At 36.6% G+C, this 16,954-nt stretch overlaps 2 protein-coding genes across 2 annotated transcripts in view; both read right to left on the minus strand.

Moving 5' to 3' along the window:
- Positions 1-6,158: 6,158 nt before the first annotated feature.
- Positions 6,159-11,788, minus strand: LOC122242211 (uncharacterized). Its single transcript, XM_042999461.2, has 7 exons — positions 11,702-11,788; positions 10,069-10,226; positions 8,768-8,889; positions 8,045-8,299; positions 7,210-7,491; positions 6,922-7,029; positions 6,159-6,650 (listed from the first exon to the last, which is right to left on the minus strand). Exons 1-7 carry the CDS (start codon positions 11,705-11,707, stop codon positions 6,532-6,534), a joined length of 1,050 nt encoding a protein of 349 aa, XP_042855395.2. The 5' UTR covers positions 11,708-11,788; the 3' UTR covers positions 6,159-6,531.
- Positions 11,789-14,445: 2,657 nt separating this feature from the next.
- Positions 14,446-16,954, minus strand: part of LOC122242212 (uncharacterized) — a 4,925-nt gene continuing 2,416 nt past the window's right edge. The window contains exon 4 of the mRNA XM_042999463.2: positions 14,446-14,892. Within this exon, the coding sequence (XP_042855397.2) occupies positions 14,805-14,892 (88 nt within the window). The 3' untranslated portion in view covers positions 14,446-14,804. The remainder of the gene's footprint in view (positions 14,893-16,954) is intronic.

Consider the following 16,954-nt stretch of genomic DNA (forward strand, 5'->3'; position numbering starts at 1 on the left):
GTTTGGGATCGAAATGAAAAGGTACGAGGCTAAGGTACTAGGGTACTAAGGTTCTAGGGCACTAGGGTGTGTGTATGTGTGTCATGCAGAGGTCATGCGGATTACGCCGCATCTTTGACAAGAGCCTCACGGGCCAACAATTTTCTCATGTCCAAAATACCGACCAGTTACTCTTCTATCAGTCTTAATCATATCTTAATTAAACCCTTTGATATTTTCATCCTTTGTCAATACTTCCAGCCAAGCTTAGACTCACTACTTCCAGCTTAGACTCACGACACCATATCTTCAGAATGGCGTAGGAGAAGGGATTTCAAAGATTTATGAGTCACTTTATCACGGCACTTTATGCCTCGCTCAGTGGTCTGGAAATGAAAAGGTACGAGGCTAGGGTATTAGGGTTTGTATGTGTGTGTATGTATATATATATATATATATATATATATATATATATATATATATATATATATATATATATATACATGTATGTATATGTATATATATATATATACATATATATATATATATATATATATATATATATATATATATATATATATATGTGTGTGTGTGTGTGTGTGTGTGTGTGTGTGTGTGTGTGTGTGTGTGTGTATGTGTGTGTATATATACATATATATGTATATATAAATGTACATATCTATATATATATATATATATTTATATATATATACATTATATATATATATGTATATATATATCTATATATATATATATATATATATATATATATATATATGTATGTAGATAAATATATTTTATAGATTTATATCTATATACATATATATGTATGTATGTGAGGCTTTCTGCTGCCACTAATGTCAGAAAAATAATCTCATATATATATATATATATATATATATATATATATATATATATATATATATATATATATATACATATATAGATATGTAGAGAGAGAGAGAGAGATACATACATGTAATATATAAAAGCAAACATATACCAACCCAATAGATGTAATAACTTAACCATAAGTATATGAATCTCTATTGGTAGGGCTGTCTCCTCCTGAAAGAATTTTTATGATAGGGAACCTTCAGGAAAAAACAGCGTATTATCTTAGATAATCAAGAAACAAAAATTTAAAAATATATAAAACAATAGAAAAAATAGGGGGTGAGAAAGGAGAGAGAGACAGACAGACAGACAGACAGACAGAGAGACAAAGATAGATAGATAGAGAGAGAGAGAGAGAGAGAGAGAGAGAGAGAGACAGACAGACAGACAGAGAGACAAAGATAGATAGATAGAGAGAGAGAGACAGAGATAAAGAGAGAGGGGGGAGGGGAGAGACAGAGACAGAGAGAGAGAGAGAGAGAGACAGAGATAGAGAGAGAGAGGGGAGGGGAGAGACAGAGACAGAGAGAGAGAGAGAGAGAGGAGGGGAGAGACAGAGACAGAGAGAGAGAGAGAGAGAGAGAGAGAGAGAGCAAGAGAGAGGGAAGGAGAGAGTGAGAGAAAGAGAGAGAGAGACGAACTCAGACAAGATCAAGTAGACAGGGAAACAAGCAAGCACGGAGACAGAATAACAAGCAGTCAAGTAAACGTAAAATAAGCAAAATTAATAAAAAGGATACAAACAGATAAACAAACAGACAGACAGTTGCGAGACAGATGAAGAGAAACTTAAAGTATAACAGACAGTGGATAAGAATAAATAGGTAGACAGACTGAGAGACAGACTGGTGAAGGGAGTAACAGACAGACAGATAGATATATGCCTACCATGCATGACACGTAAACAGATAGAAAGATGAACAGACAGACATCATAGATAACAGAGACGTAAGGTCAGTCCTTAAATAAATAATCCATTTGAAGACGTTATAGTTTAGAATAACACCCAACACTTGAACTGGTCGAGCGCAAGTGCAAGAGAATGTGAAGTGTTGACACGTGACCCGAAAGAAAAAGAAAAAAAGAACGTAAAGAAAAACATAGAAAACAGAAAACGAAATCAAGGTTATTTCACCGCGTCGGAGGGGTCACTTCGCTAATGAAAAAAAAGAACTTTTAAAATTCAGACTCGTCACGCTCCAAACAATGCCACGTGACAAGGCAAGAGATAAGAGGAATCCAGATAGTCAGTGAAAGTGCATACTCAAACATCATTTTTTTTTTCTTTTCCTCGTTAACGTGCGGTATGGTTTACTTACGTGGCATCTGATGTTTTTTTTATTTTTCTTGTCTGGTGTTTCGTCAAAAAGAAAAAAAAAATCGTTCTGTTTTAAATAATGTTTAAATCACAAGGCAGGTACGAATGTTCAGTCAATATATAATTTTAGGATTAATATGTGAATGAGCTAGAAACAAGAAGAAATATATATATATCCTATATAATTCGTCGTTTAATCTAGGGAATATCAGTGAGTATTGGATAACGTAAGAAAAAAAATAATAGAATCACTTGACTTACGGGTGTTACGTGAGAAGAAAGATGAAGGCGTTTATATATACTGAATAGACTATATAAATAATTAAAGGGTAAACAGTTCTTGTTTTTTATGTTTTTCTTTACATCTTTTTCGATTTCTTCTTCTTGTTTATTTTTATATATATGGCGAAGAAAGATTAAATGTCTTTTATACAAAAAAGATGTAGTGTGTTTCCCCTGTTTTCTATCATTATTTCATGGCGAATAAACATATCGTAGCTTTAGTATTAGTTATCTATTATCATTCCTCCTAAATCAATAATCAACAAACAACCAACTAAGACACACGCAATAATGAAGCTCAGTAAATTATGAAATAAAATACACACGCACCCTCTTTCATCATTACCGTTAAGGCAAAAAGTAAAAATTTCTCTATCACACTGTCAACATATAAAAACCCAGTCATTCTCATTATTAAGTAATATTCTGACCTTCATTCGGCCAAGTTTCTCAAGTTCGTTCCCCGTTTGACCTAACAAAGGTCAAGTTAAAACGAGGTCGTGCTCGAGTAAATGACTAAGCACCTGACAATGCATTTACCTTCGAGAAATAAACTTATTATCTTAATCTTCTTCCTTATATATCATTTCTAAATCCATATCCTTTTGTGGTCATACAATTTTCGTACTATTTTACATTTTTATGAATTACTTGTTTTTTTTTAGTTTCTTTTCCTTCCAGAGCGATATCTTCTCCGTATTTATTTCATAATTTTATCATATTTCTGCAGATTATTAGTTCATTCTTACTTGTTTTCTTCTTTTCTTCTCGACCCCATCCCTCGCTTCTTTTTAAATTTACCTTTCAATTATCAGTCTGTGGAGTGTATTTCTTCGATATGATATAAATAAATTCCTGCATACATGACGTTAGGGTATTTCAATAATTGGTGATTTTTGAAAAATCATTCAAATTCACGGGGACTGTTCAGAAGTAGGCTCCATTTATTTTTTCATGACTAGTGATACCATTTTTATTTGTTTTTATCAATATTTACCTATTGCACTTTTAACTCAAAGATACGAAAAATATGATTAAATAATTAGATTAGTCTGGGGTGAAATTCCCGTTTTCTATATTCTCTTCGTCATTTTAGCAGTAATTACTTAACGATGTATTCAAATTATGTTGATTTATTTAATCGTGTATAGTATAATTCTAGTTTTTAAGATTATTTTTTTTACAATTAAGCATAATATTACACATGGTGAAAATATATTACAAACTAGAAACGTATCTTTTACTGGCAATATCTATATGCAACAACTTCTCACATGTACTATATTCCCCTATCCGCAATTACCATGTATTTGATATCCCATATATAATTGAACAAAGGAGAACTAAACACTCTTCCCGAAAAACCTGGGACATTCACAAACTTTTCTGTGCTGAGGTTCCATAACTTCTCATAGGAAAAATTGTACCAAATTCGATCCTTCAGGTTTGGCTGGTTTGTATATCCAGCTTTTTCCGATTCCATTTTCAGCATACCAAATACCTCATGCATGCAGTCAGCATCGTGAGAGAGTGGCATGAAAATTATATCTGTGTTATGCAGATATCTACTGATGGATGCAAAGTAGGATTTGTCAAACCCTAATCGGATCCCTACTTCTGAACACATTTGAGATGCCCCAAATGCTGTCTGAAATATTGTCGGCTCTGTACTAATGACAGCTTTTCGCCAGCAAAAGAAATGGATCTTGGAGAACTCGAAGATACCTTTGATAACAGTAGGGGTCTTTTGCAATGTCCCCAAGCATCTAATCAAATTGTCTTTCAAGCCAACTTTTGTCTTGGATGGCAAATCAGCATTTTCAATACTTCATAATTTATCAAGTACAACATCAAGTGATATACAAATATGTAATGATGAACACATATAACCTAACCACCTAACACCAACTGGCACAAATATCCTAGGCAATATTATGTTTTTTAAATTCTTTTAAGGACTCAAGACAAAATAATTTTGCATGTCTGTTCAGTAGTTCATGAATGGTTACCCGTCCATAGCATTAAAGTTAATTGGCCACTGAAAACGGACCTCATCATTTATATCCTCATATAAATCAATCACTTCTGTTAATTCCCTGAGGTTATGACATGTTTTTATTCATATTGGTTATCTTCAATGAAGCTAGAGTGTCATCTCTTTTACCAATAGTTGCCTGCCTTTTCATGCGGAAAATGGTAGTATCTAAAGGAATTAATCTGCTGTCAAGACCTACTACTTGAGAAAAAAAAAGCATCAGTAAAATTTGTTGCATTATTTCCGTGGCGTATTTCCGTTTCCCTTCTGGCAGTCATCAGGAGTGGATAAATCTTCTAAGGTTGAGGAAGATTAAGTTTCCGTTGTCATGTTCATCATCTGTATTGTTTTCACACATTCCTGAATCTCACTCAGTAATTTATTTGCCAGACTACATTTCCTCTTATTTCTGTATTCCTTCCTTTTAGTAGGCTTTATGGTCAGCAGAACCAGTGGATGCAGCACTACCATTTAACTTTGCTTCATACCATTCGATGTCTTCTTGTAGCACTCTCTCGGTTGTCTTTTGCCTTTAAAAGATACGATTTCAGTACCAATAAACGAAGCTTTCAAACTCTCCTCCTGTGTATAATAATATACTTTCTTTATGTTAAGTACTTTTGTGATGGCCTTTAGTTTAGTAATAGTCTTCAGTCCAAATTTCTGATATAATTCTTCAATTTAGTCACAAGTTTCAAAGCAATTTGTCGTCCAGAAAAGTTTGAATTTCAATCACACTTTCAGCGAATTATATCGTGCCAATATATCACAAACAAGTAGCAACACAACAGAAGCTTGTTGGAATGTATAATAATGTTATTAATTAACAAACGTTTATATGCTTATTGAAGAAACATGGCATTACTTTACCGGCCATTAAGTTCAGTGAGGAACTAGAAGTATTGAAAGACTTCCGACCTAAGGTCATTGAGGAACTTGCTATATGCGGTATTTAAGTGCTTAAGGTCTGTGAGAAATTTGTTGCATGCAAAATTCAGGTTCCCAAGGTCAGCGAGGAACTTGATGCACCTAAAGACACAAATTTGATTGCGATTCGGAAGGGAACTATCATCATTTAAGGTTAGCGAGGAAGTTCGAAGTGCGTGGACCTCGTCCGCTGCGCGGCCCCAATTCCGCGGAAATGCGTAATATATTAAATTGAAAAGTGCAACCCCTAAACGTTATCAGATCAAGCTGATTTTTTTCACATTTCATTTTTATGATATATGGAGCCTATTTATGTACAGTCGCAATGACATTTCAAAAGTTGCAATTATTGAAATACCCTACATGACGTGGGTGTCTGCGCAGCACGTGTGTGTGTATACATGATAGCGCATTTTTTTTTTTTTTTTTTTTCACCAGTCATGTTACATCCAAGTGTTCACAGGCCGAGTTGACTCACCTGTTCAAACACGTCTTCTCGTTTGCTCTGGTGACTCCCGATAATTCATCATATATTTTATCATTAATTCCTCACTTTCAAATATCGCCCAAATGGTGATTTCATTATAACAAACATCACTTTTAACATTGCTTGCATTTTGCGTTCCAATCTCTAATCAAAATTCATTGTACATTTTATTCCATTCCCTCTGGCTATATCCATACCTTTCATCTAGGTTAGAGTAGGTTATGAAACACCCCTTCTTAAAAATGATATATTTAAAGATATAAAATAAAAAAACACAATAACCGGCATACACAGGTATAAAAGGCACATGTAACGTTATCATTTTAATCACAGGTGATCTCGACTTCAAACTTCTTTCTCAGCTGCCATCTCTTTCACTCATTCCCTATAATAAGGTACTCCTTTAAGGTCAAGCCCAGGATCGGAATTAGTTCCTACTCGTATACTGTCTATGGAGATATAAAAGACAATTTAAGCAGTTTCATGATTATGGAAGACTCATCATGCAAATATATAGAATTCTGGGACGTGTCTCCTTCGAGTTGCAAATAGGTGTGCATAGACAAGCGACCTTCGAAGTATCTAGACCATTACGGCGGTTCCACCTCAAAACGGCATCAGCTGGGAGGGCAGAGTGCCATTCTTATCGGCCAGGTCTTGTGCTCCGAGCTTCTGTAGTGCCTTCACACAGGCTGTTCTACGAGAGCTGCAAGCAAGCCAGAGAGCTGGAAAAAAATAGGAACTGAATTACAGGGTTGAAAGGTAGGCTTGTGTTTTCGATCTCTTCTTTATACCAGACATTAAATAAATACTAAAACTAATGGACGAGCATCAAATGATAACTCTGTTCTTCTTGCAGGAAAAAGAAAAATTCAGCTTCTAAACACAAATGAAAACACTAACCAAAACAGAAACAAAAACAAAACAAAAAATCTGATAATAGGATCTCTATTAGTCAAGACTCTGTGCTGCTACAAAGAAGTTGTGAGTCCTCACCAGTCCTTCCATTCTCATCCTGTGTATTAACTTCACAGCCCTGCTCTGCCAGCATCTCGACCAGTGCTGTGTGGCCTTCCTTTGCAGCACAATGCATTGCAGATAAGCCTGTTATAAAAATAACAAAAAGAACTCAACTTTGCAATCCAGTTTTATGTTATTCACTTACAATTAATAATGCTTTAAAAAATAATAATAAATCTCCTTGATTATTAACACATCACTTAACATCATTTGGAACTCTAGAAAAAAAAGTTCTTTTTTTTCATTTTTTGAGCAAAAACTTACCTGTTTCCGAGAGCAGATTGACATCAACCCCTTGGCTTTCCAAGAGGAATTTCACCACCTCCCGTTGTCCGGCCTCTGCTGCCACATGGATCCCCATGCGGCCAGTCTTGTCCTTGGCATAGAGGCTGGCATTGTGTTCCAATATTAGCAGCTCGGCAATGTTCTTGTGTCCCATTCGCAGCGCCTCCAGGAGGGGTGAGTTCCCACAGGCATCGGATTCGTCTGTGCTGTAGTTTCCACGTGACAGCAGGATCTTAACGACTGCATCCTTCCCATGCATAGCTGTGAGGGACATTGAAATGGTCAATCAAAGTAACATAAGGATATTCTAGATAGAAAATAATTTTAAAAAACAATTGACAGATATTAGAATATAAAAAAAAAATTGAAGAATAATTTACAACACACACACACACACACACACACACACACACACACTCACTCACACACACACACACACACACACACACACACACACTCACTCACTCACACACACACACACACACACACACACACACACACACACACACACACACACACACTCACTCACACACACACACACACACACACACACACTCACACACACACACACACACACACACACTCACTCACTCACTCACTCACTCACTCACTCACTCACTCACTCACTCACTCACTCACTCACTCACTCACTCACTCACTCACTCACTCACTCACTCACTCACTCACTCTCTCACTCTCACACTCACACTCACACTCACACTCACACTCACACTCACACTCACACTCACACTCACACTCACACTCACACTCACACTCACACTCTCTCTCTAAGACTAAGCTAAGGCTAACTGACCTGCCGTGTGCAAGGGAGTCCTGCCATTTTTACTGACATTGTTCCACACGGACCCATCCACGTCCAACAGGTAGTTCACGATCTCCTTGTCGCCCTCCCTGCACGCCAGGTGAAAGCTCGTCCAGCCGTCTTTGTTCTCGAGGCGCAGGTTGGCCCCGTTCTCGATCAGGTGCCTGATGACCTGGAGGTTTCGCTTCGTGCATGCCAGCATCAGCGGCGTCCAGTCGGCTCGCTTTAGGGGGTCGATCGTCGCTCCTGAGTCGCGATTAGCCAGTTATATCAAATTATTGGCAAAAAAAAAAACAAAAAACAAAAGAAAAACACACACACACACACACACACACACACACACACACACACACACACACACACACACACACACACACACACACACACACACACACACACACACACACACACACACACACACACATATTCATAAATAGCATAGAGTGTAAAGTGAAAAAAGATCTTTCAATTGAATCAAAGCTCTTTTAAAAAATATATATACATATCTCAGAGACATATACAATATAGTATAGAGTTATGACTCTCCATATACTTTCTATCTATAGAGTGTCAAGCACAACAAACTACGCCTCATCTCCCTCCTTCAAAACATATTTCATTTCCAAAGTAGACATTCCTTACAAAAACAGAGCTCTACCATATTACACTTCTGAAAAGACCTCCGCTGAGACAAAAAACTCCCTCCTCTCTTACCGTGATCCAGGAGAATTTTGACAATGGGAAGGTGCGACGCCTGGACTGCGCAGTGCAAAGGCCTCTTCCCATCGGCATTCTGTTGTTCTAGGCATCGGTCGCACCCTTGAGAGAGGAGCCATCTGGGGGGGGGGGGGGGGGACAGACCACTTCATAACAAAAAAATATATATAACTACAAATCAGATTATAAATTCAACTGATAAACTATTTAATTCATGTTTCTAACAATTGATTTTACAGACATACTAATGCCACATAGCATCTTCAATCACTGATGAAACAGATAAGCTGTGCATCACATTTCAATCAACAGCAGTAATTCTGTACATGGTAATAGAAATATTTATTTAAAAATTTATATCTTGAACTCATCTACCTCCTCTTGTGTTTGGTATATATCATTCTTATCTCAAGATGTACTGAAAAATGTTATACTACACTATGACATATTATAATTCTTGTAAATATTTGTAATATTAAACTGTCAAAAGGAGAACTACATAGGAACCTTAAATAACAAACTAACTACATCACATTTACCTGATGATGATTGACAATATCTAATGCATAAATATAAAAGTCCTTACGTTAAAAAATAAATAAATAAATAAATAAATAAATAAATAAATAAATAAATAACAAAAATAAAATAAAACAAACACTAACATTTATCAACCATTGCAATTAGTGAATCTAACAACAATCTAACAACAATCATAAAAAAAAAAAACAGTATTGATCTTAACCCTTCAATGTATGGCATATTTTCCAAATAATTTTTAAAAAATATCTCATCTCTTGTAAAAACTGTCAGTAACGATTAGGAAAGGCATAATAGGTACATATCTATGATTTATTATATTCTGGCCATAAGTAGAGCATCTACATAACGTAATAGGTAATAATCTTACTCCACGCACTGTCATTGCCTCTATCTACTATAATACTATAGTGTGTCTTTGTACCTACTAGGGGTAATTGGCAAGTAGACGAGTGACTATCTGTCATGTCCATTATCTAAAGTCCGGAAAGATAATTACCTCCTCCCCACTATTAGGCGTGATGCCATACTATGCTAGAGTATTTGACAATGCCTTCTAGCAATCCAATTCCTACTGCAACTCTCAAAATGTTGCAAAAATCCAAACCATAATACCAGGAGACCTATTTGAGAAGGATTAATAATAATGATTCATAATTATCACCTCCTGATTATTGCAATCACCAATTTGCAACAAAAAAAAAACAATCCTGAAAACCAGATACAATAAGAGACACAACCTCCACCCTTCGACGTACCCCAAGACTTGCGTGCAGCCAGCCAGAGCAGCGACATGCAGAGCTGTATCTCCTGACTTGCTGTGGACTAACTTCCGCCAGTCTACGGTGATCTGGCTGGAGTTCGCCTCAAGCCAACGCAAGTCACTTCTCTGGATGGCTGACAACAGGTCGTGGTCCTGCAAAATAATTCAATGTTAATACTCTGTAAAATGTTGAGCAATATATATAGTTATTAAGACAATAACATCAATCATAATATCATAATCAAATTGTAATCAAAATTATTATCAAATATTACAATAGAATTACTAAAAGATAAGGGGCAAAACATAAAAACTATCAGAATAAAGAATAAAAATCATAAAAATATACAGTGATTCTTTTCCCAATCACTTCTGCAGTGAGTTATGCAAATAACTGATTGAATAACTAAATCTGCAGCTCAGCAATCCAGTCATTGACCTCTCTGCAATGGCATCTGTCGCAAGGTCGGGTCATTCTAGTCCAGCATTTTCCATCAGTTGAAGGGACAAATTATTTGTTCCTTCGGTTACAATGACCAATTATACCACAAGCTAACTAGTATGACTTTCCCAATATATCACACAGACTTATATTTCATACCATAAATCTTGAAAGTAATAGAAAACACACACAGCTGAGCGCCTTAAGATGTTGCTCGTCTCAAAAGGATTAATCCAAGGACAGAAAAAACTAAGTAATGTGTTTACATTCAACAATTTTCCAAAGTCTGGTGAGTTTTTTTCTCTTTCCTTAATATATTCTATCACAGGTAAAAATACATTAGGATTAACCATAATGAGAGTGAGGCTCTTAGAAAATGCAAAAATTATAATAGAAATAAATAGCATGATTTCACTGGCCCAATTACTACCCTTATTTCACACTGTGACTGAGTAATGAGTTGTGTAATAAATGGCTTGAATTATTCCTCTTATAGTGACATAACGCAACTTGTATCATTATGTGATATAATTATAAATCATATGTAGCTTTAAATTAAACTTCTACTGTATTTTCATTTCATTTATTTTTTCTTCTAATCCTTTCATATTTTTTCACTCTTTCGTTTCATCCATTATTCTGTTTTCTATCTTTCATGATTTTTTTTTCCATTCTTACCCTTTTCTTTCTCTGCTTTTGATAAAATAAAAATACGTCATTGGTAATTATAAAAGATGTCTATTCTAAGTTAAATACAATATAAACGCACAAAAACAAGTAACAAATAAACAATAACTACACAAAATATCCCATAAAGCAACAAAGAAAACAAAATAACGACCAAATATTCGAAAAGGGAAGAGGAAATTCCAAAAAAAAAACGAGACAAAGACAATCACATTTCTCTCCATTTTCCTCATAGTTCCCTCATGTCACCTCATAAGCCTCGCCTCATACACACCCCAAGACCACAAAACAGAATAAAACCACCAAATAAATCCCAAAAAATACCTCAAAACAAACAAAACAAAAAACAAATCCCAAGTAATTAATCCAATTCTCCCGCATCGCATTCCCCTTCCCCATAATTACCTCATTATCTCCTATCCCCTCATTACCACCTCCTTCTACCAACCTCCAAACCTCACAAAGCCCCTCATGAAACCCTCCACACACCCAAACTCACCAACATCCTCGTAAAAACCGAGAAAAACCGAAAAAACAAAAGGGAAAAGGTGAATGGGCGTTCCTCCTCCTCGTCTCTCGCTCCAGATGTCAACAATGGAGGAGAAGATGTCGTACTCTGGGGATGATTAATTGTCGTACTCGATTTTGGATTATCGTGCCTCTTTTTCTTCTGATGGTCTTGTCCCATTACCATCTCTATTCATAAGGTTTTATTTTAGGTTTTAAGGTTTCAATCGTGCCTCTTCTTCTGATGATGATGGTCTTATCCCATTAGCATCTCTATTCATAAGGTTTTATTTTAGGTTTTAAGGTTTTAAGTTTTTATTTTATAAGGTTAACATCTTTATTTATAAGGTTTTATTTTAAATTTTAAGGTTTTAAGTTTTTACTTTATAAGGTTATAATGATGATGATGGTGTCATCCCATTAACATTTTTTAAATGTTTTGACTCTTTCTACTTCTTTCCATTCTGTTTCTTTCTCTATCGTTTTTTTTTCAGTCCATTGTGGTGTTTTATGGGTATGTGGCCAAAGTAGGTATATGTTTCAGCCTGTATGTTGGTTGTTCTGTTTTTTTTTTTTTTTTTTTTTTTGTTCACTGTACTTCTGCGCATTATTATCATTCTTAGTGTCATTATCATTTGTGCTACCATTGCCATTATCATGATTATTATTATCGTTATGATCATTATTATTGTTACTGTTATCATTATGTTATTATTTGTATTATTATCGATATTGTTATCATTATCATTATAATTTTCCTTTTTATTATCATCATTATCATTACCATCTTCATTATCTTTATTATCATTACCAATATCATTATTGTTGTAACTGTTATGTTATACTTATATCATCCTTATTATCATTACTGTTACTATAATCATTACCATTATCATTACTATCATGATTGTTATCATTATTATCATCATTATTACCATAATCACTTTTATTGTTATCATTACCATAACTATCATTACTATTACCATTATAATCACGATCATCAACATTAACATCATCATTATTATCATCACTACCATTACAATAATAAACATTATCCTTATTGTTATCATCATCTTTTTCTTTCAGCTTTTCCCATTCCAGGGGTCGCCAAGGCGGATCATCTGCCTCCATCTTCCTCTATCCTCTGCCTCCTCTTCAGTCGAACCAGCTGCTCTCATCTCTTCTCTCACTCCATCCATGAATCTCCTCTTAAGCCTTCTTCTCTTTCTTCTCTCTTCTTTCTTCTACCCAACATCCTCCTCCTCCCTACATGTTCCTCGTTTCTCCTCATCACATGCCCGAACCACCTTAACTTTGCCTCCCTTACTCTTATTTCCAAACTGTTTCATATGTGTTGTTCGTCTTATATATCCATTTCTGATCTTATCCTTTCTCAATACCTTCAGTGAGAACTTTAATATCCTCATCCTCTGCCACCTTTATTTCTACCTCTTGCCTCTTGGTTAAAGCTTCTGTCGCCAAACCAAACAACATGGTTGGTCTTACTGCTACCCTCTTAGTCTTCCTTTGCATTCTCTTCCTCACCTCCCTATCGCTTTGCAACCTTGATCTCAAATACTTTTTAAAAAATCATCCACTTTTTTCACTTCCGTGCCTTACGTTCTAACCTCATTTCGTTCACATACATCTATTCTTGTCTTACTTACTTCGTATGCCTTTCATATCCGTACTCACTATTGCATGTTGTTGCCACCACTTTCCAGGTTGATTTGACTTCAATCTCTTTTCTAGCATCTCCGAAGATCACTTTGTCACCGGCAAATCACCTAGATCATGGAGACTCTTATTCCAAAACCCTCAGTCACTCCGTCCACAATCACTGCAAACAGGAGAGGGCTTAGAACCGATCCCTGGTGCATCCCTACCTCGACACTCATTCCTACGCTACACTCGCACACTTCTCGTTCACTCCCAGCTTTCCTCATGCCACTTTCATCAACTCTGAAATATTCTCAACACCTCAGTACACTCACTTCCTCATACAGCACCTTGCAATTTGCATACTTTATGGCTCGTACCTGTTGCATATCCTTCGCCGCTCGATCCTTCTGTCTGACCAGTCGGGATGAATCTTCTCCTCTTTTCTTTCGTATCTAACCTATCATGCAATTTGCCATGCGCTCCATCCTTTGCATTTGCCACTTCCCTTTTCGCTCCTTGCTTCCTCTCTTTATAGTCACGTCTCCTTTCTATATCTCTGTCTATATCCCTTTTCATTGTAGTTATTATCGTTATCATCATTACTATTATTACTATGGCATGATTATGATGTCATGTGTTATCCTTTCTTCTGTTTGTTATCACTGTCGTCAGTGCCCAGCAATAGGATGTTTTCGAAAGATAACAATAGGAAAGAATTGCAGGAAATGCGATGAAATACAATGATAAAGTGAGGATAACGGATGTATACAGTACACGTGTGTTTGTGTGTGTGTGTTTGTGTGTATGCGACTGTGCGTGTGTGTTTATGTGTGTGTGTGTCGTATACATGTATCTATATTTCACTTTTATTTCTCTTACTTCATATCCATGAGTATATTTATTAACACACGCACACACTTAAATAGACAATCAAACAAACAAACACAAACAAATAACATACAAACAAGCAAACAAAAAAACACGCAAACAAACACGCACAAGCCCACGGACAAACAAACACACACAGAGGAACGAATCGAAGGCAAAACACTCAAATCTTACAAAACAGAAATAACATTTCTTCCATTGGAAAAAAATATGACTCATACATTTTCTGTCGCTTTAATTACAATGATTTAATCAATTTAACAAAATCATTGATATAACATGACAAAGGAATAATAACAGAACGTTTATAAATAGGTCATACTTACTTATAGACCTACTTAGGATAATATTAGAAAAAAAGCGTAAATGATAATAATAATAATAAAGATTAATACAGACATCAACAAGTACTTTTAATTGGAAGAAAAGAAATACAGACAAGTACAAGCAATTAAGAAAGCATGATAAATGATACATAATGACTACTGACAAAGAATGATGATTGATATATCTTGATAGAAATGAAAAAAAAAGAATAATATAAATTAGATTCGACAGCCGAATGCCCTCGGGCCGAATTTGAAGTGATCTCTGTCTGGCAGCCTCACCAAGTAGCCGGAATTGCAGTGGTACCTGGAATGGGAATAGGAATTAGGAATTCTGAGAGACTTATTCGGGTATGTGTCTGTGGGAAGTGTGTGTGGTTTGTATCATGTACAGAGACAGCGATATATATATAGAGAGAGAGCAAAAGAAAATGAGAGAGAGAGAGAGAACAAAAGAAAGAGAGAGAGAGAGAGAGCAAAAGAAAAAGAGAGAGAGAGAGAGAGTGTGTGTACCCACCCGGTGCTAGTTGTAACCAGCTTCCTGGCAACAGTTGTAACCCACCACTGGGAGCAGTTGTAAAGCACCCGATGCCCTGGTTGTAGGTCCGTGGAATAATCAGACAGACGTTCACGTGCCATGGTCTTTATTGTGGACTGTTAATACACCAGACTCCAGCCGTCAGGGTAGAGGTCAGAGCTGTTCGCTCTTGTCTGTCTGCCTCTCTCTCTCTGTCTCTCTCTGCCCTGGGTTCCTTGTGTGTTCTCTGAAGTACCAATCCTGACTCAACTTTCTACGCCTCAAGGCCTTCCGTTAGCAAACACAGCTGCCACAACAACTGGTGTTTTGAGGTGGAAACGAACACAGGAAAGAGGACACGTCATGGCAAAACAGACTCCCAGTAATATACATTGAATTAAGTAGAAATATAAAATCAATGTCTTAGGTCACATAATATCAATGCCAGTGCCTTACACACACACACAGAGAGAGAGAGAGAGAGAGAGAGAGAGAGAGAGAGAGAGAGAGAGAGAGAGAGAGAGAGAGAGAGAGAGAGAGAGCAAAAGATAGACAGACAGATAGTAAGTGAGAGAGAGAGAGAAAGAAAGGAAGAGAGAGAGAAAGAAAGAGAGAGCCTCTGCCAACATCGAAGGATTGCAGACAAATATTGGGGATCTGACATACAGTCATGTAAGCCCACACAGTGCAGATATAATAGTTACCGCTGAAACATGATTAAATCCTACACTTTCCCATAACAATAGCCAACCAAGTGCCTACTCAAGATGGCACCGACGCGACAGAGCAAACGGCACCTTGGGAGGAATACTCGTCTGCTTCCGAAAGAGTCTTCTCGTCCATCCTCTTGGAGTAAACATGTCCAAGCTCCTGAAACTCATGTTTTTTTTTTTTTTTTTTTTTTTTTTTTTTTTTATTTTTTTTTTTTTTTATTAACCAGCTCTAACTGGGCAGAGGTACTCACCTGGGACATAGATAAACAGGTGAAGAACTTAACTGGTCAATTATTAACCCTGTGAGGTATATCCGTACCGAGTCAGACTTATAAATTCTAACCAAGAGTCCAACCCCAGTTTGGATTCTGAATTGTTCCCGACAGTAAGAGTAAAAGTCTGGCTCTGACACAATCGCCACACAACGACTCTAAACAAACAACGCCGCACGTTTGCTTGCAAGAATATGTCAGAGATACAAAGGAAAGCTATCTGTCGAAGGAAGGACCAGACAACCAAACTAACAGGACTTTCTGTGAAGTATTAAACAGCAAGAGGGCTTTACCTCAGGTGATTCCATCCCACTTGTCAAAAGAGCAGATGGGTCTATGACGTCTCTCAACAAAGACAAGACTGAGCTTTTCGTCTTCCATTTCTCTGGTAAGATGAAGGTCCCAGAAGCTGAGCATCTGCCACCGACTATCCCAGCATCAAACAAGGATATCTTGGGAAATTTGAACCTCACTACAGAAGAAGTGAGGCAACAGTGAATGAACATCACTACATTTGAACCTCACTACAAAAGAGGTAAGGCAACAGTCAACACAAGTGGACACCAGCAAAGCTTTGGGACCAGATATCATCAGGTGCCATCTATTGAAACGAAGTTCCTCATAGCTTGTTACTCCACGCACTTCGAACTTTCAAAGATGTTTCACTACACAAATTTGGCCTGTGCTGTGGAAAAAAAAAGTCGTGGCATACGAAAAGAGGAGGAAAAGAAATCACTTCTTTCATTGCTTGGGAGTTTTTTAAACAATCATGGTTAAGAAATCATTGTTCTTTGATGTCAATCATTTGATCAATGCGAGAGAGAGAGAGACAGAGAGAGAGAGAGAGAGAGAGAGAGAGAGAGAGAG

The sequence above is a fragment of the Penaeus japonicus genome, unplaced genomic scaffold, assembly GCF_977035675.1.
Source record: "Penaeus japonicus unplaced genomic scaffold, GWHDUDI00000001_assembly GWHDUDI00000026, whole genome shotgun sequence".
In the NCBI taxonomy this organism is placed as follows: domain Eukaryota; kingdom Metazoa; phylum Arthropoda; class Malacostraca; order Decapoda; family Penaeidae; genus Penaeus; species Penaeus japonicus.